This window comes from Delphinus delphis, chromosome 10 (genome assembly GCF_949987515.2).
Source record: "Delphinus delphis chromosome 10, mDelDel1.2, whole genome shotgun sequence".
NCBI lineage: Eukaryota > Metazoa > Chordata > Mammalia > Artiodactyla > Delphinidae > Delphinus > Delphinus delphis.
The window spans coordinates 29,244,641-29,269,457 of NC_082692.2; the positions used below are offsets into that span (position 1 = coordinate 29,244,641).

The window sequence follows — 24,817 nt, forward strand, 5'->3', positions numbered from 1 at the left end:
GAAGCAGGAGGGGCCAGGGGAAGATGAGAGTTCCTATGCCCTGGCTCTTCTCCTTCTTCATGATCACCGAGGGCTGGAATGGCTTCCTGGGGGTAAGTTTGCGTACGTCCCGTTTTCTTCTCTACCACCTCCCCTCTGTCCTTCTGGCACTTTGAGCGTCTGTCACTCTCTAGGCAACTGCAGTGACAAAAGTTCATAGACTTGGCATCAGAAGTGCTGGGTTCTTGTCTCAACAATACCAGCATTAGCTGTGTGACCTTGGATGAGTCACTTCATCTCTTGGAGCTTGGATGACCTGACTGCAAAAACCGGGATCTTGGACTAAGCCATACTGGAGATGTTTTCTAACTCAGCGCATCCTCTCCTATGGCCTCTTTGATGGAGGAAAAGCATAGAGATCGACATTAGCAGTCCTTGGCCTCTTCCCTATCTATACTCACTTTCCTTTTTTTTCCCCAATAACCTTTTTTTTAATTGAAGTAATAATTTACATATTTTAGTTTAGTTTACATAGTTAATTTACAATGTGTTAGCTTTAGGTATACAGCAAAGTGATTCAGTTATACATATATATATGTATACATATATATATTCTTTTTCAGATTCCTTTCCATTATAGGTTATTATAAGACTTTGAGTATAGTTCCGTGTGCTATACAGTAGGTCCTTATTGTTTACCTGTTTTATACATAGTAGTGTGTATCTGTTAATCCCAAACTCCTAATTTATCACTCCCCACCTGCCCCTGTCCCCTCTGGTGACCATAAGTCCATTCTCTAAGTCTGTGAGTCTGTTTCTGTTTTGTAAGTAAGTTCATTTGTATCATTGTTTTAGATTCCCCGTATAAGTGATATCATATGATATTTGTCCTTCTCTTTCTGACACACTTCCCTTAGTATGATAATCTCTAGGTCCATCCATGTTGCTGCAAATGGCATTATTTCATTCTTTTATATGCCTGAGTAATATTCCACATCTATGCCACGTCTTCTTTATCCATTCATCTGTCAGTGGGCACTTAGGTAGCTTCCATGTCTTGGCTATTGTAAATAGTGCTGCTGTGAACATTCGGGTGTATGTATCTTTTCAGATTAGAGTTTTGTCTGGATAGATGCCCAGGAGTGGGATTGCAGGATCATACGGCAACACTATTTTTAGTTGTTTTAAGGAACCTCCATACTGCTCTCCATAGTGGCTGCACCAATTTCCATTCCCACCAGCAGCGTAGGAGGGTTCCTTTCTCTCCACATTCTACTCACTTTCTTGATGCTTTCATCTGGGGTCATGGTTTTAATGTTCTCTGCATGCCAATGACTCCAAAATCTGTGTCTCCTTCTCACACCTGTTCCCTGAACGCCACACTCACCTATCTACTACCTACTTGATATCTCCAGTTGGGTGCCAATATCCCGTCAACTTAATATGTCCAAAATTAAACTCTCGGTTTTTTCTCACCAAACCTGCTTCTCCTTGCCCATCTCAGCAAGTGGTATCACTGTCTCTCCAGCTGCTTAGGCAGAAAAATTATTATTACGCTTGACACTTCTCATAATCCACGTCTAAACCATTAGATCTTTTTTTCTGGTTTTCTCTTTAAAATATATCCAGAATCCAAACACTTCTCACCAACTCCATGGCTACCATCCTGATCCACACCTTCATCATCTCTCACCTATATTATCTCGGTAGCTCCTGAAACACTCTCATTGCTTCGGTGCTTGTCTATTCCCAACACGGCTGCAGGATTGAGCCTTCTAGAAAGTGGAGCAGAGCACATCTTTCCTCCATTCAGAACTCTCCAGCGGGCTCCCATCCCACTCAAGCAAAAGCTAAGCCCTTGCCACAGCCCGGAAGGATCTACAGGACCTGCCTCCCTAGAGATACTCTCTGACATCACCTCCTGCCCCGCCTCCCCGACTCCACTTAGCTGCTCTGGCCTTCACGTGCCAGGCATATTCTTATCCCAGGGCCTTTGCACCTGTTCCTCCCTCCTCCTGGGAAGTTCTTTCTCAGGGATCCTTCAGGTTTGTGCTCAAAAGGTGCCTCAGCGATGTCCTTTTCTGCCCCCCTCCCCCACCATCCCTGGCTTGCATTTTAGATCCATGATTTCAGTTTATCTGGGAAATCCAACGAGGCCTTATGAAATACAATATGACCAAGCCTCGCTGTAATTCTTCTTCTTTTTTTTTTTTTCTCTTAACAGAGTGATGATGGCATCAAAACAAAGCAAGAACTCATTTTGAATAAGAAAAATCCTCTAGGTGAGACTCCCTCAGATAGCACGGTACAGCACACCCTGGAGCCCAGAGAGCAGGGTTCAAATCCCAGGGGCGCTCCTGATGGGTTTTATGATCTTTGGCACATCGTTAAATACCTCAAATCCGTAAAACGATAATTACAGTAATTCCTTGGGAGGATGAAATACTATAATAGAGGCATAGTATCCTGTCCCATAGCCAGCCAGTAGCTGCTGCATACTCGTCCTTTCCCTCTTCACCTTGATCCCAATAATGTAATGCATGGCACAGACTTCAGTCCAGGAATGAGTTGTGGTCTGGAATTTGATTTGCGGGTCTGATGTTTCAAGCACTGTATATATTTCCTCACGGAAACAGTGGTACACACAGACGGTGGTTAGGTTCCTGGGTCAGTCCTCAAAAGCCTTTTTACGGTGCCATGAATCTGCCGTCCAGCAATGCGCTAATAGGACCATAGACCTTCCCACACTGTAGCAAGGCTACAATTCGTTGGGAAAATGAAACCAGAGCGTCAGCTTGGAATGCCATGGGAAGCTGTTGCCAGCGCCGTGCACTATCCTAAGTGCGTTAGATGAATTAAAGCCTCACAAAGATCCTCTGAGTTAGGTACAATCTCCATCTTTATTTTACAGGTAGTGAAACTGACAAGGTGAAACCCACCTACCAGTGGGTAGGTCGGGCAGAATTCAACGCCCAGTCAGTCTGACTCCAGAACCAGAGCCATTCATCTTTCCCCCCTTCCCCACCTATTACCTGCTTGGGCCTCCTAGCTTACATCCCTTGGAGTAATTCCCAAGGCCGGGACAGAGCTTCCGGCCTTAAGGAGATGCGGAGAGGGGTGAGTTGGTGGCAACTACAGCAGGCAGGAGTCTCCTGTAAATGTCCCGGGACATGCTGCAGCTTCTGGATTTCCTTCTGAGAAGCCTAGGGATTGATCCAGCTGCTTTTCTTCCCTCTAAATCTCCCAGCTCCCCCGGACCCTTAAGAAATGGGACAGTCTCATAGAAGCTCCCCATCTCACCTGTGCCTGTAGAAAGCATGGTCCCGTCCTGAGAGATCTAAGGGATTCTAAGAGAGTTCACTGCCGATGATAACAAAATGAGATCCAGGAAGAAAGGATGTTCACCTTTTGCCTCTTTTTCTCTGAGGCCCTTCACATTCTTAACCTGGGGTCCACAGAGGACCTTGGGAGGATTTTGAGACCCCATGGAACTTCATACAGAGTTTCATGTGAACGTGCCTAAGTGAATTCTGGGTGCGATTCCTCTTCTCTCCCAGCCCAAAACACCTAATGGTCTCTTCTTAGGGAAACAAAAGGTACTGCTCAGAAACGATAGGGTGGAGGTGAGGGTGCATCAAGGCTCAAGTAAGGTTTGCTTTGGTTTTACTCGTGCATTTCATCTCAATAGCAAACTCAGCTAATTAGTGGAACATTTGTACAGGAGAAGGAAGGGCTCTTTGGAGAGGAAAGAGGGGACTGGGGGTTTTATATCAAAGATACATCCAGGAGACCAGAGCTGGGGGAGGAGTCGGGTAGAGTGACCAGGACTTTCTCACCTCTTCTCCCTTCAGTCTTGACCCTGAAACTTGACTCTGGATGTGACCTGAGAAGTATATAAAGTCAGGAGGGCGATGCTGGGGTGGGTCAGAGAGCACAGAGCAGCTGGCCTGGCCGAAGTCAGAGGAGAGAGGTGTCTTAGGCACCTGTGGACTGTCTGATGCTTTGCTCGGGATGCTCATTTTTAGTCCATGTCTGGATGAATGGAAGTGACCAAGCCACGTCCGTGACCCTCAGGCTGAATCTGACAAGCGCTCCGAGGTCACTTGCTCTGCAGTATCTCCCTCCCAGCCTGAGAAAAGAAGCCTTTGACGGTCTCTCTTTCTCTCTAGGTCCAATCCAGGAATACGAGCTGCTGCTTCAGGTAGCCTATCGAGATTCCAAGGAGAAAAGAGACGTGAAGAACTTTCTGAAGCTTTTGGAGCCTTGCCTTGTTTTTGGGCCAGTGAAGATTATCAGAGCAAAGGCCACCACGTGTGAGTCAGTCTCTGGTAACTGGGAGTGGAAATGGGGAAGGTGGTGTGTGAGTCAGGAGAGGTTAGGTTATGCTGGGGAATCAACCATCCCCCCAATATCTGTGGCTGAAAAGAATAAATGCTTGTAAAAAATATCTGGCCAACAGCACTAATGACCACCACAATGGGGTTAGGAGAAGTTAAATGATTTATCTAAAGCAAGGGTTCTCAGAGTGTGGTACCCAGACCGACAGTAGCAGCAGCATCAGGGAACTTAAAAGAAGTGCAGATCCCTGGCTCCATTCCAGACTTACTGAATCATAACCTTTGGGATGAGACCCCTCCCAGAAGGTTCTGATGCATGATCACGTTTGAGAACCATTTACTGCACACCATTGTGCATATTTTCACAACCGTATGTGGTGACTTTGCCCCATTTTTGTTTTTTTTTTGTCTATTGAAAAGGAAAGGTTTTTTAGTGGGAGTTTTAGGTCCAATACAAGCATACAGGATTGGTTAATAAAATTTTTCATCATGACTCTCAACAAAAAGGTCTCTCTGCCTTTGCCATATTGCTAACAGGGACTTTGGGGGAGTGATGCTAGGTGGATAGGAGCCTCCGATAAGACAGTGGACAAATACCATCTAGAACCCTTTAAATAACTCTCAGGTCGACATATCCTCTTCTGCTTCTTTCTCCATGTAAGTGGCACCAACTGGGCACACATCCTTCTTTTGGACGCTAGCCCCGGACACTTGATTGTTATGTTAGCTGGGTTTCTGATCCAACCTCAGTATCTATTGAGTGGGACGTTTCCTTAACCTTAAACATACTTGTTTCCGTCTTGTTTTCATCCTTACAGCTTTTGGAGAGAAATAGCTCTAGCTTTCGGTTCAGATTCTATATCAGAACCAAAGATGAGAACTCAACCATAGCCAATTTATTAACCAGGTCCCGTGAGACCAAGCTCTGTTTCTTTTTGTGCAGACTGTGGTATCCAGAACGGGGTCCTGCGCTGTGCCTGTGACGACGGCTACTCCTGGTTTCCTCCCTCATGCCTTGATCCCCAGAAATGCTACCTTCACACGGAGGGATCTCTCCAGAGCTGTGATTGTCATGTCAACAACCTCACCCAGAGTGTCCATTTCTGTGAGAGAACAAGTAAGTGTGTAAGGATACACCCCTCCCACCTCCACATGTGACAGAGAGAGAAGGACCACCGGGTCTGTGCCCCAGTGTTTCTCTCTGCCTCCCAGAGAAGAGCCAGTGTTTACAGGGAGTTGGAAGGGCAGTGATGACGTACCCTGCTAGGCTTGGCTGGACACAGCGAGAGCTTCGTAAGTGCAGAAAATTCAGAAATGCGAGCTGATGTTTGGGCGCTAGTTCAGCCTGGAGGTACATCCAACTCACCTCGACAATTCTACGATCCTTCTGAGATTTAGGGAGATTCCCTGAAATTCCAAGTAGGGGAACAGCTTGAGTAAATAACGTTTTTCTTCCCACCTTCTGTTTACTTCTTTGGCCAACATCAATTTCCAGAAAATAAAAATTTAGAGGTGTGCAGGCAGGGAGCGTTGCCCAGTGATTACATTGAAAGAAATTCTGTAAATTGCCAACAAATATGTGTGTTGAATGAATTGCCAAAACCAAACAAAAGTTGAAAGTCTAGTTTAGGAGCCAGTGGACGCTGAGGGAGCTACTGCTGACTTAGGCTGATGCCCAGTGGATGATGGGGTGAGCCGCGTGACGTGGGCTCCGACAGCTTGAAGGACTTTAAGAAACGTCCCCAAAGACTAGTCCAGTTATCTTGAAGCTCCAGATTTTGGTAGAGTGGAGCAAAGAGTGAAGGAGGACCTGAAATAGCCCAGCTTTCCTGGGTCTCCCTGGGTCCCTTTCCCAGAACCACAGCAGTTCAGGTTAAGGTAACACTTCTTTATTTATTTATTTAAAAAATTTGATTGAAGTATAGTTGATTTACAATGTTGTGTTTAATTTCTGCTGTACAGAAAAGTGACTCAGTTTTATATGCATCTATCTATCTATCTATCTATCCTTTTTCATATTCTTTTCCATTATGGGTTATCAAAGGATATTGAGTACAGTTCCCTGTGCTATGAAGTAGGACCTGTTGATTATCCATCCTGTATATAATAGTTTGCATCTGCTAATCCCAGACTCCTAATCCTTCCTGCCTCAAGTAACACGTATTTATTAAACACCATCTTTATACCCAGATCTGGGGCAAATTCTGGGAGGTCACCGTGAGGCATTTCTCTTGCTGTCGATCAATTAGCAAGCTACCTGGGGAGGCCAGAGGCTGTTAACACATGAAAGAAGACAATGTGATCTCTTCAACAAATTTTGATGAAAGCCTACACTTTGAAAAGTGGTCCAAGTCTGATCCATCTTTGGGGGATACAAAGATGGTTCAGATAGGGATTACACTCACAGGGAGATTCCCAAAGTAGAGTGGGGACACACATACATGAGGTGTGTTCACAGATAGGATAGATGTGTAGGTGAAGAGGCTGGAAGGGACGTATGGATAACGTACTGTAAGAATTTAAAGGAGAGGGAGACTCTTTTCATCTGGGGCCCAGGGAAGGTCTTGCTAAAGAGGCGCATTTAACTAAGTCCTGAATGAAAGATACACAGGATTTGTCCATCCAGAGGTGGGGAATAACCTGTCCCAGAGGAGAAAAGCACCAGTGATGGGTAAGCAAGGGGTAAGTTGGAGTTAGCAAGTAGTGATTTTTTTTTTTTTTTAATTTTTAAATAGGGACAACGTTTAAGCTCAGGGCCTAGACTGGGATAAGTGCCTTTTATAACCACATGTGAGTGGCTACTCATTTACCTGCTTATAAGGTCATCTTGATTATCGCACTTTCCCATTATCTTCCAAATCCACAAAAGAGAATTCCGGTTTTATGGATACTTCCTATATTACTTTAGGTGAACATTCATCATAAAAAGAAAATTGACAAAACAAAGAAGAAAGTACCAGTGTCAAATAGACGGGCTGAATTAGACTTCTGTAACTTTAAGCTATAATATATCAAGTGAGTAATTTTTATCTCTGTAAATTTCTTTTTATTTTCCATAGAGGTTTGGGGTACTTTCAAAATTAATGAAAGATTTACAAAAGATCTTTTGGATTCATCTTCTGCTATATACTCCAAATATACCACTGGAATTGAACTTCAAGTAAGCACCTTCTACTTATTACAAAAGAAATCCTTGCCTAAACGTAAGTTCAGGTGTTTCCAATTCAACATATTTATTTAACACATATTCTTAATTTTTCATTTTCAATGACTTACTACATAGCAGTTAATCACTCTACCCACAAGTGATGTACTTTGAACATTTTCTTTCAAGGAGCGTTAAGCAATTGACTTCTTCCCATTCCTTTAGTGTTTAGTTTTGCTCATTTGTTAGGGTAATATTAAACCACACCCTCTTGATTCTTTTCTTTTTTTTTTTTTAAGTACTAAGGATCTTTATTCTCAGGTCTGATATTGAATCTGTGGCTGCAGGTAATGTCACTATTTTGAGAATAAAAGTTCCCGTTATCTTCATTCTTTGCAAGTCTTCAGCCACAAAGTTACACCTTATTCTCATAATTAGATGAGTGAATCAAGCCTTCTTGATTATTTTCTGATTTTTATTTGTCAAAAGAAAGTTTTCATGATCCAAGCTCAATTGTTAACATTTGGGATTTGTTCCTTAAAGAAGCCTCTCTTGTTAGAGGCTAAAGAGGGTTACTGACCAAAATTCTGGACTTCATAATGAAGTAACATAAACTACCTCTACCTAGGATGGTGGCTTAGATGTGGTCCTAACTGAAGACATGCACAAACACTTCGCAGGCAGATTCAGTTTAAGCATCTATTGAAATCAATGGCTTATTTAGGGGAAGGAGAAAATAGATTTTGGATGAATTTATTACATTATCTGGCACCCGACCCATCCTCTAGTCTAAGCAGTTGGTTCCACATTCTTTATTAGCAACCTCAACATTAAATTATATGTGTGTACGGAGGCGTGTGTGTGTACATTTTCTGCTATCATTTTAAATGTATTTCTACAACATGCAACTACCTCTCACCATATCTCTTTCCTTTTCTTGCTGCTTCCGTTGGTTATTTATTGTCTGTGATCATTTTTTGCTCAAATGTCTTTCTTGTGTGGGAACAAAGATCAACATATTGCTCTTTGCTCTCTTTGTAAAGCTTAAAGAAGCCTACAAAAGTATCAAAGGTTTTGAGTCAGTTCAAGTCACCCAGTTTCGGTAAGTAATACAACGGTCTTAGAAGGGCATCCCTGGAATCATGCACCCGTCCTGCAGGATGCCTCATGCTGTTTCCAAGTGACCTTGACAGAAAATACGTCAACTGCTTTTTGAAGCAGGATTCTTACTAAAACTGAATAAAAGTCTGTGGTGCTTTAAAAAATCTTAAGAAGAAAGCCTATATTCTCATTTAAATGCGTTTGCGAATATAAATATTAAATGGCATTCTCGAAGCTATGGATCAGAAACTAGAATTGGAAACCCGCATGGCTTGGAAGGAAGCAGGAGGACGTGGTGTGCATGCATGGGAAGGGGCGAGTGGTGGTGACAAGGGTTGTGGGTTGCGGAGGGATGCGTTTTCTCCTTCCATAACACAGAGGGTGTGATGTTGTATAACTGGGGGCCAGAAGGGGCTCCTTGGGTAAAATATTATATTTTTGTGTAGATATCATGTATGCACCATAGTTCAAAGCCCAGTAGTCATTGTCTACAGCAAAGAAAGAGATATTTAGTAAATTACCCTTTTGTTTATACTTTAATTCAAAAGTTATTTGGTTAGTTACCCCTGTGTGTGTGTTGATTACCAGCTATTTATAGTCTGCTTGATAGAGGAAGTGACTTACAGGTCAGAGAACTTAACTTCTTATATACTTTTTTCACAGCTAAAGAAGAGCTATAGGAAATTTTCAGTAGCTTTTGCTATAAATATACTGTCCTGGACATTATCCTTTAAGCCTTCTCATGTACCTATAAAAAAGGCTCACATATATAATATTCTTTAAAATTCAGTGCTAGGAAAAACACTGCTTCTTTTTTCTTATGTCAAGGTCTATATAATTAATCTAACTTCTGTTTTTGACTTTGCTGTCATTGAATTCATAGACAGCATTGAAACTCAATCAACAGTTTTGTATTCAATATTCACGTTTCTTTTCCTTGGTCCTGGTTTTCTATTTATATTTCTAATTTATATTCCATCATATATATATATATATCTTACAAACTGTCTCCAATAATTTGTAGACAAAATCACAGTAAATGTACACATAAGTCTATAAAATACAACTATTTTGGTTTTACTCTTTACGTACATGATCTAAAGTAAATCTTAGTCTCTCACAGTCTCAATTTATTTATCTGTCAAACAGGACTGTTAATACCTGTGGAATTTGAGTTAACCTCATTACATAAAATGAAATAATAGAAAAATACTTTTCAAACACGATAGAAGGGCCGTATCAATGAAAAGCCATTGTGATCGTCACAGCATAAAAGGGTATTTGGGTTTATTTATTGTGAGTTCAATGTAGTTCAATGTAGTGATTAAGAATTTGAGCTTTAGAGAGCCAGAGGTTCATATCCATCAATTAATAATTAATGACTTGACCCAACTTCTTTAGGACTCAGTTCTCTTATCTATAAAATGAGAATAACCCTAACCCTAACCCTCATGGAGTTGCAGGATTAAATTAATCCATGTTATCTCACTTGCTTTCGTAACTTCAAATACCATCTGTATACAGATGGGTTCTAAATTTATTACTTGACCTCAGCCTCTCCCCTAAACTCTGGACTCCAACATCCAATGCCTATTAACATCTCCAGGTGATTTTCTAGTAGGCATGTCAAATGTAACAGGTCCAAAATGGGAGTCCTCCAACTGCCCCCCATCATAAGCTTTCATCTCCTTCTCCCACTGTCTTCCCCATCTCATTTCCAGACCCAAATCTTAGAGCTATCCTGTCTTAATTTATTTTCCAATAAATTATACTTAATTATTGAAGTATAATTTACATACAGTGATATGCTCAAAACCTAATTGTACAGCTTTATTAGCTTTGACAAATACTAATACACGCCACCTCCTATCAAGACAGACCATTTCCATTATCCCCAAAGTTCCCTTGTACCCCTTTCCAGCCAATCTCCATGCACATTCCTACCTCCCTACCAGAAATAACCACGATCACCATAATAACCTATCACCATAGGCTGGTTTTGCTTATGCTAGAACTTTACCTAAATGGAATCATGTAGTGTATAGTTTTTTGGGGGGCCTGGCTTCTTTCACTCAGCCTAAGGCCTTTGAGACTCATCCTTGGCTTTCTGAGTATCAGTGATTCCTTCCTTTTTATTGCCCAGTAATAATCCATTGTATGAATATACTACAGTTTGTTTTTCAATTCCCTGGGGTCGTTCTTGCCTGGTTTCTTTCTCCCACACCCAAAATCTGCTCCGTTAGCAAGTCTTCTGGCTCTATCTTCAAATACAACCTGAAACTGACCAGTTCACTTCTCCCCACACACACTGCTACTCAATCCGTTCAGGGCACCACCCTCTCCTTCCTAACTAGCTTTCCTGCTTCTCTGCTTCCTCCCTTCACCTATTTTCTACACAGCAGCCAGAGTGATGATCTTAAATTATAAATCTGATCATGCCATGCCTTTTCAAAAAGAGTAAAACCTTTTAATAAAAGATGAAATTCAGACTCAAAGGCCCTCTTCCATCTGGCTCCTGGGTACCTCTCAAGGGTCATCTCCTATCCATCTCTCACCTGCTCATTGAATTTTAGTCACGTTAGCCTTGAAGTTTGTCAGACTCACAGGCATTTTCTTGCCTCCAGCCCTTCTCAGGTGCTGGCCACGCTGTACCAATTCTCTTTGCATCACTGGCTGTTTCTTTTCATCCTTCAGGTCTCAGCTTCAAAGATCCTCTGCACAGAGAAGCCTTTCCTGACCAGTCTTATTTAAAGTGGGCCTCACGTCTACTTGATATTCTTTTTTTTTTAAAGATCTACATGAAGAAAACTTTATTTTATTTTTAAAGTTGTATTGGCATGTTGTTGATTTTCAATGTTGTCTTAGTTTCAGGTGTACAGCAAAGTGAATCAGTTATACATATATCCACCCTTTTTTAGATTCTTTCCCCATATAGGCCATTATAAAGTATTAGGTAGCGTTCCCTGGCTGTACAGTAGGTCCTTATTAATTATCTATTTTGTATATAGTAGTGTGTATATGTCCATCCCAATCTCCCAATTTATCCCTCCCCCCACCTTACCCTCTGGTAACCATAAGTTTGTTTTCTACATCTGTAACTCTATCCCTGAACTTGTCTCTCATAACACTTAACAAAATTTGGAATTATATATATATATATATTTATAATTATGATTTTATATATTTGGTGGTTATTTGTTTCTTATTTGCCTTGCCTTCTCCACTGGCACATAAGCTCCAAGAAGGCAAAGACCAAATCTGTTTGATCTATTCCCACTGACCCAATGCCATCCCCACACAGAATAAGCCTTGAGTGACTGAATGAATGAATCTCATGTTTCTTTCCACATCATCATTGTAGAAATGGAAGCATCATTGCTGGGTATGAAGTTGTTGGTTCCAGCAACACATCTGAACTGCTGTCAGGCATTGGGCAGGCGGCTAAGAAGGCTAAGACAGGCCTGCATCAGCTGTTTCCACTAGAAGACAACTCTTTCAGAGTGTTCGGAAAAGGTAACACTGGATTCCCGTCCTCTGTAGGGAAGTAGATTAGGGGAGCCTAATTAGTAGATTGTATTATATATTGGAGATGTTCCCGAAACGGAATTGTTCTAAGACTGACTTTTAGTAGAAACAAGCAGCTGTTTCTCCTCCCGACCAGGATGAAACTCAATTTCAGCTCCACTATTTCAGACGGCTTGCTCATGGGTCAGCTGACCTCCAGTTCTTAGTGTAAACGTCACACAAGACTGATTCACTGCAGGCGCTGATGGAAATGATTCAGCAATCGTTTCCTGGTATACATGCTGGAAGAGCCCTGGGGCTGATGAAATTCCTAAATCATAATCCAAGGGACCCAGGAGAGAAAGCATTTTTTCCAGGTCATTCACATACACCCAGACACACAAACACACACAGATATACATAGACACACACACCCTACTTCTTTTCTTCAGATGTTTAAAAAATTCTTTACATTCAGTTTTAAACCTCTCTTACCAAGCTTTGTGCCACTTTCAACATTTATTCAACAAATATTTACTAAGTATCCAAAGTGATTAGGCACTTAAGACACAGCAGTGGGGAAAAGAAACAAAATTCATAGCCCTTGTGGTTCTTCCTTTCAAGGCTTCCTCTTCGCAGTCCCAACGTGGTAAGAGTATATTATGAAGGGCCAGCTGCAGGAGGAACTAGTGGCTGATCACGATGTGAGAAGCCTTTAAAGGGGTACAAAGTAGGACATGTCACCCCCAAATGGCAACTGCCCATCTTTTAACCCTATCATGCCTGCTTTGTCCCATAGTGTCTTGAAGATTTTCTGGTTTTCTAGTATTCCCTTAAAGAGTGAAAATATTTCCTGGGAGGGATCACACCCCGTCTTATTTTCACCGAATACTTAACTATTTGATAGCCCATTAAATTCAGATTGTTGGCATAGATCAGACACCTGGAGGGAAAGGGGGCCAGCCTTGGGGAGGGTAGGACATCAGGAAAGAGGAAAAGGGGTTGATGGGGTGAAGCTGGGCATCAAAGACAAACTTCTCCTACTCCTGAGTTTTGCCTGGGTTTTGTCTGAAAACATGACTTAGAAAGTACTGCTTTATAGTTTATAGAGAGTGTCAAAATATTCAGAGACATTTTTCTTCTTCGTTTCCATTCTTTTCCAGCCCAGTGTAACAGCATAGTCTTTGGATTTGGGTCTAAGAATGATGAGTATACTCTTCCCTGTAGCAGCGGCTACTCCGGAATCATCACGGCCAGGTGCCAACCCTCTGGGTGGCATGTCCTCAGGGAGACGTGTGTGCTCTCTGAGCTGGAAGAACTGAAGAAGGTAAAAAAAGCATTTCCGCCTTGCAGATTTGCCCTGGTTTTGAGTTTCACAGTGGGTGTCTCCCAGTGAGCATGGCTGGGTGGAAGGTAAAATGTATCAATTTGTCTCATTGGTCAGAAGTCAGTGACATCAGACCCTGGGAAACCCAGGGAGTGTAGGCGTGAGTAGTGAGGACCTCAGAAACGTAAGATTGGGTGGTTTTGGGGGGAGGGTGCTGCAGAGGTGTGAATCAATGCTGAAGAGAGCTGAAGACGGCAGAACAGCAACTAAGCTGGCCTCTGAAAGCCTGGGAATCAAAGATCCAAGTGAAGGTATAAGTCAGAAGCTATAACCTTAGTACATTTGTCAGAAACCGGGGCAGGGAATGAGTCAGCCATATAGAATGATAGAACTTCAGTGGCTCTCCAGGGCCATGTGCCTCACCAACTTCCTTCTATAGATCAGAAAAGGGGAGACTAAGGGGCTAGTGGTCCCTCTGGTAGCAGTAGTGTTGAACTAGAAACATGGTCACTTGATTTCCGGTCCAGTGCTATGACCTTCACATGACGCTCTCTTAGGAAGTTTCAAGTACTTAAGATGTAGTAGATAGAAAGATGGAAGCAAATGGTGAGGATTTAAAACTCAAGTCATGGAAGAGGAACTCCAGGACCAGCTCACAGACACTATCCTGCAAATAGTTCGTAGTGAGCAGAACTTCAGTCCCAGCCAGAGATCCTGCTTTGGAAGCAGAGAACCCCACAGTATTCACCAAGGGACCGTGGAAGGTTTACTGCTCTCTTTCTGGACCTCAGTTTTCTCATCTGTAAACTGGGGAGGGAGATTGGAGCAGGTGTCTTCTGAGGTTCATCCTTGTTCTTGCCTTCTTTGGCCCAGTTTCTGGACACGAATCGTAGCTGGGACCAGGTCACCCCAGGGTGTGAGGACAGTCAGATCCCAGGCGCCCTAGGCAGAAAACAGCTCTGTCAGCTGAGAAGAGTAAAGAGGAAAACAGGGGGGATCTGGGATCCTGGGTTGATGTGCTTTGAACAAAGGGAATATCCCTCTTGGCTGCCTTCCAAATTAGCTCAGTGTCGTGGAAGCAGATGGGAGCCTCAAGGAAGAAGTAAAACCCCAAATCCAGTGACCAAGTGTAGCGAAGTCTCCACTTATGTCCCTCTAAATCCTCTATAGGGATTTCTCAGCACAGTATAATGGATATAACATAGGATTTAGTGCCAAGTAGACCCTACCTTTCCACTTCCTAGCTGGGTACTGTTTGGAAAGTCACTGAATCTCACTGAACATCAGGTTCTGTATAATCAGGGTAACAATTTATATAAAAGTGCTTCTTAGTGAATCTCTTCAAGTTTCAATTTCCTTAATCATAAAATGAAAATATCATGGTACCTCCTTTAAAGGGTAATGTAAAGATGAAATCAGTGAATCCCCAGTAAAACGTTTAGCGCACTGTATGGAAAATAAAAAGCACTGAATGACAGCCATTATATCGTTGTTATCATTGTTATATGATTATCCTGCGTTATAATGCACCATACAAATGCTGGTTATTCGTGGCCATGAAATCTGATTTAAGTCTGATGAAGCACAAGCATTTCATTGTTTTCTGGAACATAACCATTTCTATTCCTAGAACTTCAGTGTGATTGCCAGCAACGCCACTGAGGAAACCGTGTCATCCTTGGTGCAGAATCTTTCAATGGTCATTCAGCAAAACCCATCAACCACAGCTGGGAATCTGGCTTCTGTGGTGTCAATTCTGGGCAATATCTCGTCCCTGTCCCTAGAAAGACACTTCAGTGTGTCCAGTTCGACAATGGAGGTAAGGTCTGCCTGAGCTTGAAGGGCTCACTTTAAATGCTCAGTCTTGCAGGAGGAATGGCAGAAGCCCCAGTTGATGGGGTGCTGTTGAAAAGGACCAAAGAGCCATGTAACAGTCTTGACGTGAGCTTCACTGCTTCCTCAGCAGTGTATAAGCAACCCCCGGGATCAACTATGTGAGTTCAAAGTGAGAGGGAGCCGCCTCCAGGCAGACTGCCTGGATAGCATCTGGCTGAGGGGAAGGCGTGAGCCTCTGCCCTGAATGACACAGGTGCCAAGTTTTTAATATTTAATATTGAGTCGGCAGTTGTTCCTTCCCGTGGCTATAAGCTCTGACTTTAGTATATCATATTTAGTATATTTTAAGAGCTCCATTTTTTCGACTGGGGAATTCATGACTTAGTTTGGACATTTAAAAATTAACTTTAAAAATTACTCAAATGAGACATGCTCACTATAAGATATACAAATAAACAAAAAGAAAAATAAGTGATATGTAACCTTGTCACCCTAGAATAGCCACTGCTTACATTTTACGTGTCACCTCAGTGCCTAGAAAATGGACAAGGGACACATAGCAGGTACTCAATAAATATTTGTTAAATAAATATCCTTCCAAACACTTTGGATGTGTGCATTTTATATGTTAAAGCATATAATATTTTACAAAATTGGATTATATAATGTATATTGTTACATAATCACACAATCCTGCTTAACTGTATAAGGTGAACATAATGTCAGAGATGACATTAAGTGTGAATAAGTTAAACTCCCTGAATCAAAGATGCTCAGATTTGTTTTTTTTTTTAAAGTCTGACTATGCATTGTTTACAAGAGACCAACTAAAACAAGGTGACACAAAAAGGCTAAAAATAAAATGAAGGACAAAAACAGAGCAGCAAACACAAACAAAAAGAAGGCAGAGGTTGCTGGGGCAATAGGAGAAGCTCACTATGCAATCCAGGCCAGAAGCCACAGAGGGCTCAGTTAGGGTAAGACTCAGCCAGAGGGATAGACGCCCACAGCAGATGCCTGGGAACCAGACCCGTAAGAGTGAGTGAGGGTCCTGGGTGAGAAAACGCTGCCTTTCAGGTACGTTTGGAAAAGGAACCTGGTTTTTGTTGTTGCTATTGTTTTTGTTTGTTTGTTTGGCCTTACTGCTTGAGGGATCTTAGTTCCCCAACCAGGGATCGATCCTGGGCCCTCAGCAGTGAAAGCACAGAATCCTAACCACTGAATTGCCAGGGAATTCCTTGAAAAGGAATCTCAAACTGAGACTGACCCTTAAAACCCACAACAATTCAATGCTTCCTTGTTGCATGTCCAGTGTTTAAGGATTTTTGCTTTATATTCTCCTCTATTAAAGAAAAGTCATAAATACAAATGAATTAAAACTTGAACATTCATGACATGAATTTAGAACTTCTGATATTAGCAAAAAACCATGATATGGGAAAGCAATTACAAGTAACGTTTCACTCTTGGACCCTCAGCCTGAGGAGTCATGCAGTCCCGTTTGCCATCTCAGAAGGAAGAAAATGCACACTCTGCAGCACCCATTGCAGGATTCTCCTCTTCTCCTCCGAAGCCCCAACCGGAGTATGAATTCCCGGGGGTGATCACCGTGGAACTGACGTGATTCTGCTGACCCTCATTTCTTTCTTTTTTTTTTTTTTTTTTTTGCGGTACGCAGGCCTCTCACTGTTGTGGCCTCTCCCGTTGCGGAGCACAGGCTCCGGACGCACAGGCTCAGCGGCCATGGCTCACGGGCCCAGCTGCTCCGCGGCATGTGGGATCTTCCCGGATCGGGGCACGAACCCGTGTCCCTTGAATCGGCAGGTGGACTCTCAACCACTGTGCCACCGGGGAAGCCCTGACCCTCCTTTCTTAATCCAATGCTTCCACTGCGCGGAGCCCCAGAGCTGCATTTCATTGCTGAGTTTTAATGTGGTCCTCAACTGAGCCAATTCTCTGGGCCATTTTCCTGAGCTTAAGACTCACGACTATCCACCCGTAGTCCTCTGATCTGTTTCCTCAAAATCCAAACTGACGTTCACCCTTGTATTTCAGAATGTCATCAGTATATCTGACCACATCCTTAATTCTACCTCGGTGACCAACTGGACAGTGTTAGTTCAGAAAGAAAAGAACGCCGGGTCCCAGTTCCTAGCATCACTGGAAAACATCAGTGTTCTGGTCCCTTCGACAGCTCTGCCTCTGGAATTTTCTCAAGAATTCATTAACTGGAAAGGGATTCCAGCATCCTCAAATCAAAGCAATTTGGGTTACAACTATCAGACTGAAATGTTCCTAAAAAACCCCTCCATTCCCATCAGAGGCCATGCATTAATTAGGTCAGACCAATTCCAGGAGCCCCTTCCAGAAACTATCATCAGCATGACCTCCTTGACCCTGGGGAACATTCTACCTGCTACCAAAAATGGAAATGCTCAGGTCAATGGGCCCGTGATATCCATGGTTATCCCAAACTATTCCATCAATGAAATTTTCCTGACTTTTTCCAAGATAGAATCAAATCTGATCCAGCCTCATTGTGTGTTTTGGGATTTCAACCATTCACAGTGGAACGATAATGGCTGCCACCTAGTGAATGAAACTCCAGACTCGGTGACGTGCCGCTGTACTCACCTGACCTCCTTCTCCGTGCTGATGTCACCCTCTGTCCCCCCTGCCATCGTTCCCGTTGTGAAATGGATCACCTTTGTGGGACTGGGGGTCTCCATCGGAAGTCTTGTCTTATGCCTGACCATCGAAGCTCTGTTTTGGAAGCAGGTCAGCAGAAGCCAAACCTCGCACATGCGTCACATTTGCATGGTGAACATAGCCCTGTGCCTCCTGATCGCAGACATCTGGTTTATTGTCGCTGCCTCCGTGCACACCACGGCGAACCCGTCTGGAGTCTGCACAGCTGCAGTGTTCTTTACACACTTTTTCTACCTCTCCTTGTTCTTCTGGATGCTTCTGCTCAGCTTCCTGCTGGCTTATCGGGTTATCCTGGTGTTCCACCACATGACCACGCCTTTGTTGGTGGCTGTCGGGTTCTGCCTGGGCTACGGGTGTCCTCTTATTATATCCATCGTCACCATTGCGGTCACACACCCCAGCAATGGCTATGAAAGGAAAGATGTGTGTTGGCTTAACTGGTCCGATGGGAGCAAACCTCTCCTGGCCTTTGCGGGTCCCGCCCTGACTATCGTGGCTGTGAATCTGGTGGTGGTCCTGTTAGTTCTCACGAAGCTCTGGAGGCCCGCTGTTGGAGAAAGGCTGACTCAGGACAGCAAGGCCACTGTCGTCCGCGTGGGGAGGAGCCTTCTCGTTCTGACCCCTCTGCTAGGGCTCACCTGGGGGTTTGGCATAGGAACAATGGTTGACAGCCAGAATCCGGCCTGGCACGTTATTTTCGCATCACTCAATGCATCCCAGGTGAGAGCGGTGAGAACAACCTATTACATCATCGGGTAATTGGAATAATTGTAGAGAATTGAGGATGGGAAAACCACTCTGGGGGTGATCGATCTCATTTCCCTGCCTCTAGCAGGACTATTATAACCCAAATTGCCTGGCAACAGTGAATAGAAAAAAATAAAATAAAATAAGATCCAGTCTTCCCAACAGTGATTCTCATACTGAAGCAGAATATTGGGCTTCTTCAGTAATCCATTCCAGGGTTTTAAATCTGTTAGAGTTCACATAGCTAACACTAATCTGTCTTGCCGTTGACCCAGTCCTCTTTGTCTTGTGCTGATGTCTGTTAAAGCACACAGGGAAAGGGAAATAAATCCAGAGTGCTTTTTGAGTCTGAATGGTGCAGAAGAAGTCCCTAATGTGCCATAAAGTAGGGCCTGGCCAATTGTAGGCAGCACTGTCTTTGTAAATAAAGTTTTATTGGAACACAGCCATGCCCATTCATCGATATAGGGCCTGTGGCTGTTTTCCTTACACAGGCAGAACTGAGCAGTTGTAAGAGACTGGATGACCTGCAAAACCTGAAATATTTACTCTCTGGCTCTTTACAGAAAAAGTTTGCTGAACTCTGCTGCCAAGGATGGGTTTTACATGCCATGATCAGAGAGTATTCAGAGAGTAGGTGGGCAAAACAATCCTTAGGTTTTGGTGAATCTGGAAGAGAGCCTTCAGTCCTGGTTCAAGAAATATTTGCTGGGTCTCCTCTGGACAACGACTCAGGGTAGTGGTGGTTAAACGTTTGAGCTCTGGAGTTAAATAGCTCTGGGCTCAAATGTGTCATGCTATCCAACTGAGTGACTGCTAACAAATTATTTAATTTCTCTTTACCTTAATTCTCTCATTAATTAATTAATTACCTGTAATATTAAGTACCTGATAATATTTTTAATATTAATTAATATTATTAATATTAATTATCTGATAATATTATTACCTGTATCTTAGAGTAAATGTGAAGATTAAATGAGATCATTTTAGCACTTAGTGCAGTGCCTGGCACAGAGTAAGTGCTCAGTAGATATCTCCTGAATCCAGTTGGTTCTCCACCTACTGCAACAAACCAGGGTACATTTAGGTGGTGGCACAGAGGGCAGTCATGGAGAGCACACACCTAATGGTGACAGGTTTAGGGAACTGCTGTCCAGGGCCCTTGGTGACACGCTGTCTGAACAGGCACCAACTGAGGGTCCTCTGCCTGGGAGGAGAATTTCAAGGTCCAAGAAAGACTCTGCCAAGGGTTACCCAAGGGCTGGATGGACCTGATGGAAAGGATGCTGATATAGTCAACTTCCTCTACTTGGCCTTGGGGTCGGACTTCAGTGACTGCTGACATCATAGACGCTTAGTTAATGTTTGTTTAATGCCTAAAGAAAGACTAAGACATAGAAGCAAATGGAAGTTCTTTGTTTTGGGTTTAGGATAACACAAAGGGGAAAATGGTGATCCACGTGTGTTTCAGACTTTATTCACGCAATAATTTAATTATATGTTCAACCAAAAAAAAAAATGTTTGCGTACTTTGTGTTAATCCAGGCATCGTGGAGTTTATACAGTATCCTTACCTTCAAGGACCCACAGTCAACAGGGGGACAGACAAGGAAATAATTTCAATGTTGGGGGATATAATAGAATAGAAATACATATAAATGCTTTCTTTACTGGAAAAGGAAAAGATAATACATGTGCCTTATTCCTTTTTTTAAGGGCTTTTTCATCTTCTGTTTTGGAATGCTCTTGGATAGTAAGGTATGTGTATTCATTTCTCTCTTTCTCCTTTAACCCAGGCACCTAGTCCCTCCCCTTCAGTTCTAGGGCCCTTATTCATATATAAGAAGTTAGACCATGGGTACCTGCATAATAAAATTCTATAATTTCACAAAAGGCAGGTTCCATCAGGAGACAAAGAAACTAAACACTCATTGCTGAAAATAGAGCTGTAGAGAACTAACCACAACATATAATGTGAACATTGTAGAAAAAAAGGGGAAACTTGTTTTTAGTTTTAAATTATGATTTGGCATAATTAACCAGCAGAAAAACTTTCCTTAGGGGTGAATTCCTTTTTGCTCCTTTACTTAATTTATTCATTCACTTAGAATATGCTGAAAGGCCTATCTGTATGTATGTTTCTAGAATTTTATGTAGTAAATATTACATAGCCTCTAACATTAAATAGAATTCCTAATGAAGGATGACCAATGTAAGTAAAAGAAAATAGAAAAAAACTTAAACTTCTCTCGTTATTTTTCCAAGCTTTGAGCAATTCCGCAGAGAGAGGTAAAGACAATAAGCTAAAAAATGTAGCCTCTGTTTTAATAAGAAGATAAGGATATTTTATAATTATCATAATTGTTGCACATGCCTCCAAACCCCTGTTTACAAAGAAGCGATTTGCCTCCTTCTTGATTGGACTAAATAATTCTGTTGTTTGCACCATTCCCTTGATAAGGACACTCTTCACTTCAAAGACAAACTTCGATTTAGCCATTATTGCCAATTACTAATGTCTAGAATCTGAATTATTATGTTTTTTGGAACTGTTGCTTTTTGTTTCATTCTAGATTTGTTTACAGGTAAAGAAAAGAAATAAAAGAAAAGAAATCCTTTCATCAGATCCACATGCTTATCGCTTATTAAATGCTTCCAGGAAATACTACTACTAAATAACAATTACACTCTTCAGTTTTGTTCTTTTTTTTTTTTTTTTTGCGGTACGCGGGCCTCTCACCGCTGTGGCCTCTCTCGCCGCGGAGCACAGGCTCCGGACACGCAGGCTCAGCGGCCATGGCTCACGGGCCCAGCCGCTCCGCGGCACGTGGGATCCTCCCGTGTCCCCTGTATCGGCAGGCGGACTCTCAACCACTGCGCCACCAGGGAAGCCCTTCAGTTTTGCTCTTGATTTGCCTCTGTACGATTGCCTATGTGTAGTTCCTCACTATTTCTTTTTTGCCCTGTAGCTGCGACAGCTGCTGCTCAACAAGTTGTCTCCTTTAAGCTTTTGGAACCAAGCATCAAAGGTAATCATCTCCTGCAGCCGTGGAGGCAGTTCGTGAAGTTCCAGTTTTGCACTTTTTTACACAGTCCCACGGCAAGCCCACTTTTGTGTAAACCCCTTGAGTTTCTGTCCCGTTATATTCCTGGTATCTGGCACGATGTCCAGCACATGGTCAATACTCATTAAAGAGCTGTTGAATGAATGGGTGAATGAGTGAATGGATGAATGGATGCGAGGGTGTGGAAAGCTTCAAGGATGCTCAGGCATGGGGGTCTGGGGTGCTCTTGTGAGCAAATACATTTCAACGGTGTTGCTTGTTATAGTCTGACTTGTCTCCCAATATCTAGAATCAGTAGGGTCCTTTTCTCTGCCTGCCTGTCTAGATCTCCTGCAGAGCACTTTTCCTTCTCCAGAAAATCAGACGGGGAAGCCTTCATTAACTTCTAATATGTAAAATGATCTTTATGAATTTTCCCTTATGCTGGTGTACCTGACTTTGTTACTTGCAATTTTAGCTCTTCAGTCTACAAACTGATAAGTTTGTATGGAAACAAAGGATTCTTGTTTCCATTCTTTGCCACAAAAGTGCAATCCACTTAAGGAACAGTATAGTTAGGAACAAAAGTACTTGCCTCTCGGTTTTGTATTTTTGACATTAACTCAGACTTGTGTCTTTTAGCAAGACACGGAGGGCCTCTCAGAAAGGGTTCTAAAGCAGAAATTTCTGTGTGTGATAAAAATCAGCTGATTTAAGTGCATGAAAAACTACATGGATATTTAGAGATTCTTAACAAGGGATAATATAACGTTTTGAAATTAAAAAAACAGTGAGGAAATTAACCTCTGGCATTTTTATAAAATAATTTTCCTGGGTCTGCATTTCATAGGAGAGGGCTGTGACCCCAGGAGCTGGCAGACCTGATTGTATTTCTGACTCAGTAACCAATTGGCTGTGTGACCTCGGGAAAGTCACTTAGTACCTTTTGGTTTCAATGTTCTCAAGATGTAAAAATAAGTGTTAGACTAGTTACTCAAAGCAGAAGTTCTAATATTCTGTGATTTTGATTTTACGTCTTGAAGAACTAAAATCCCTTGAACCAGAAAATGTGAAACTAATGAATCATTCTCTACTCTTAAGAAAAGGAGGGAGTTACAGCAGTGTGACTGCATTAAAGTCAAACCTTTAGTTAGTAAAACAAGACAGGACACTCCCCACCCTACAAAGCAGGAAGTCAGAATTTTTCTCACTGGAAGGCCAAAGACAGAAAAACACTGAAAAGGAAAATACACCAAAACCAAAAGTAAAGACGCCTGATAGTGGTTTATCTCCCTGTTTTTATTTATTTTTATTTTTATTTTTTATTTTTTTGCAGTATGCGGGCCTCTCACTGTTGTGGCCTCTCCCGTTGCGGAGCACAGGCTCCGGACGCGCAGGCTCAGCGGCCATGGCTCACGGGCCCAGCCGCTCTGTGGCATGTGGGATCTTCCCGGACTGGGGCACGAACCCGTGTCCCCTGCATCGGCAGGTGGACTCTCAACCACTGCGCCACCAGGGAAGCCCTATCTCCCTGTTTTTAATGTAAATTGTTGACCTTTTTCAGAAGGCAGCAGTGGTCAGTGAGGGCTTTGCATCTTCTGGATTTGTACCCCTTCTCCAGTTTCACTTTCAAATTAGGTGACAGAAATGAGATTTTGTTTTCTGGGTAGGTGGCTCATTTGCTTTAAAGTAAATGCACATTTGGCAGAAGAAAAATTGAGTATTTGTAATCTTCTGAGGGAGTCTGAATGAAAAAGCAGGCACCTGAAAGAATACTTTGAATGCCTAAATGACTTGGTTTTCTTTTGTGCAGCAAAACTCATCAGATTCATCTGTCAAACCCAGATTCAAAAAGACTTTCAACCCATTCCAACACAAACGTGAGTTACAACAAACCAAAGGTTCTAAGGGGTAGGAAGAAAGAGCATGAATCCATCATGGGCAACTCACTTTAGAGTCCAATCAAAATTCTTTGGATTTCAGATAAAGTTCAAGTGTCGGAACTTGAAAAAGCATATTTCCCTCCCCAAATGCTCAATGTGCTCATCCAGAAGCTTTGGGTCCTGTTATCACTGCCACCAACCAGCCTGAGGGCTTTTAATAAATCTGTTTACCTTTTTGGACCTTTGTTCCTCATCAGTAAAAAGAAAAACTAAGAGATCACTAAGTTTCCTTCCAGCAGTAACATTCAGTGATCTCAAACCAATCTCATTCCCCAACGTCTGAAAATACGGTGCTTCTCTTCTCAAATGAGAGATGTCTGACAAATGTAAGCTTCTATGGCATTAATAAAATGCTGTACACCCTAACCTCTTCCTAACACTGTCCAAAATTGTAAGGAATTGCATAGGCTTATTTTCATTTTGGTCTTATGCTTGATTCCAACATAGTAGCAATAATTCTTATCCTCTTTTTCCTCTTTTAGGCAACTATGTACTTTCTTATACTGGAGGGTCCTCAAACGACATCACGCTAACTCAGTTTTCATCAACTGAATAAAACCGGGAACCCTAAAATCAAGGAAAATTTTTTGGAGCAAATTGACATTAGAGCTAAATGTCAGTGAAGAAATCATGCTCAATATTCAATGGATTTTTCTGATTTCGGAGTCTGAGAATATAATAAGGAACTCTCAGCAGTTTCATGACAGCCATCTTTATCTTCAATTAAATGGAGAGATTTACTTCCATGGGGTTTGATTCAAAGGAATTGCTTCATAAATGTAGAAGATTAAGTTTTTGTCGGAAATTATGTCAGTTGTACTAGCCTCTCACTGCCACAAACTATGGTTTCCTTTTTCATAAAATAGCGTTATTCATGTGACATTTCTAATCACCTGAACTGGAGTAAGGAAATGTCATGAAATCACTTTAGATGCACTGATGGACCATGTTCACTTTCTTATAAAAAAAGTCACTGGTGAAATTTCCTAGAGAAAAGGAGTTTTCCTCCAAAAACTTCCAGTTGGATTTTATGCTTGTTTTTGTGGTACAGTCACTGAACTTTGAAAGTTAATCAGAAACAAAATAGAAGTGTCCATTTCAGATAGCTTCATAGCTGTTACTTAGGAAGTATAAAGCAGTAT

At 42.3% G+C, this 24,817-nt stretch overlaps 1 protein-coding gene across 1 annotated transcript; it reads left to right on the top strand.

The window, feature by feature from the left end:
• ADGRF1 (adhesion G protein-coupled receptor F1) lies at positions 1-24,545 on the top strand. The gene is made up of 14 exons (XM_060021258.1): positions 1-92; positions 2,204-2,261; positions 4,149-4,292; positions 5,260-5,433; positions 7,376-7,476; positions 8,505-8,563; positions 11,924-12,075; positions 13,230-13,393; positions 15,024-15,212; positions 17,285-18,658; positions 20,405-20,446; positions 21,658-21,717; positions 23,546-23,612; positions 24,158-24,545. Exons 1-14 carry the CDS (start codon positions 24-26, stop codon positions 24,229-24,231), a joined length of 2,727 nt encoding a protein of 908 aa, XP_059877241.1. The 5' UTR covers positions 1-23; the 3' UTR covers positions 24,232-24,545.
• Positions 24,546-24,817: the final 272 nt, after the last annotated feature.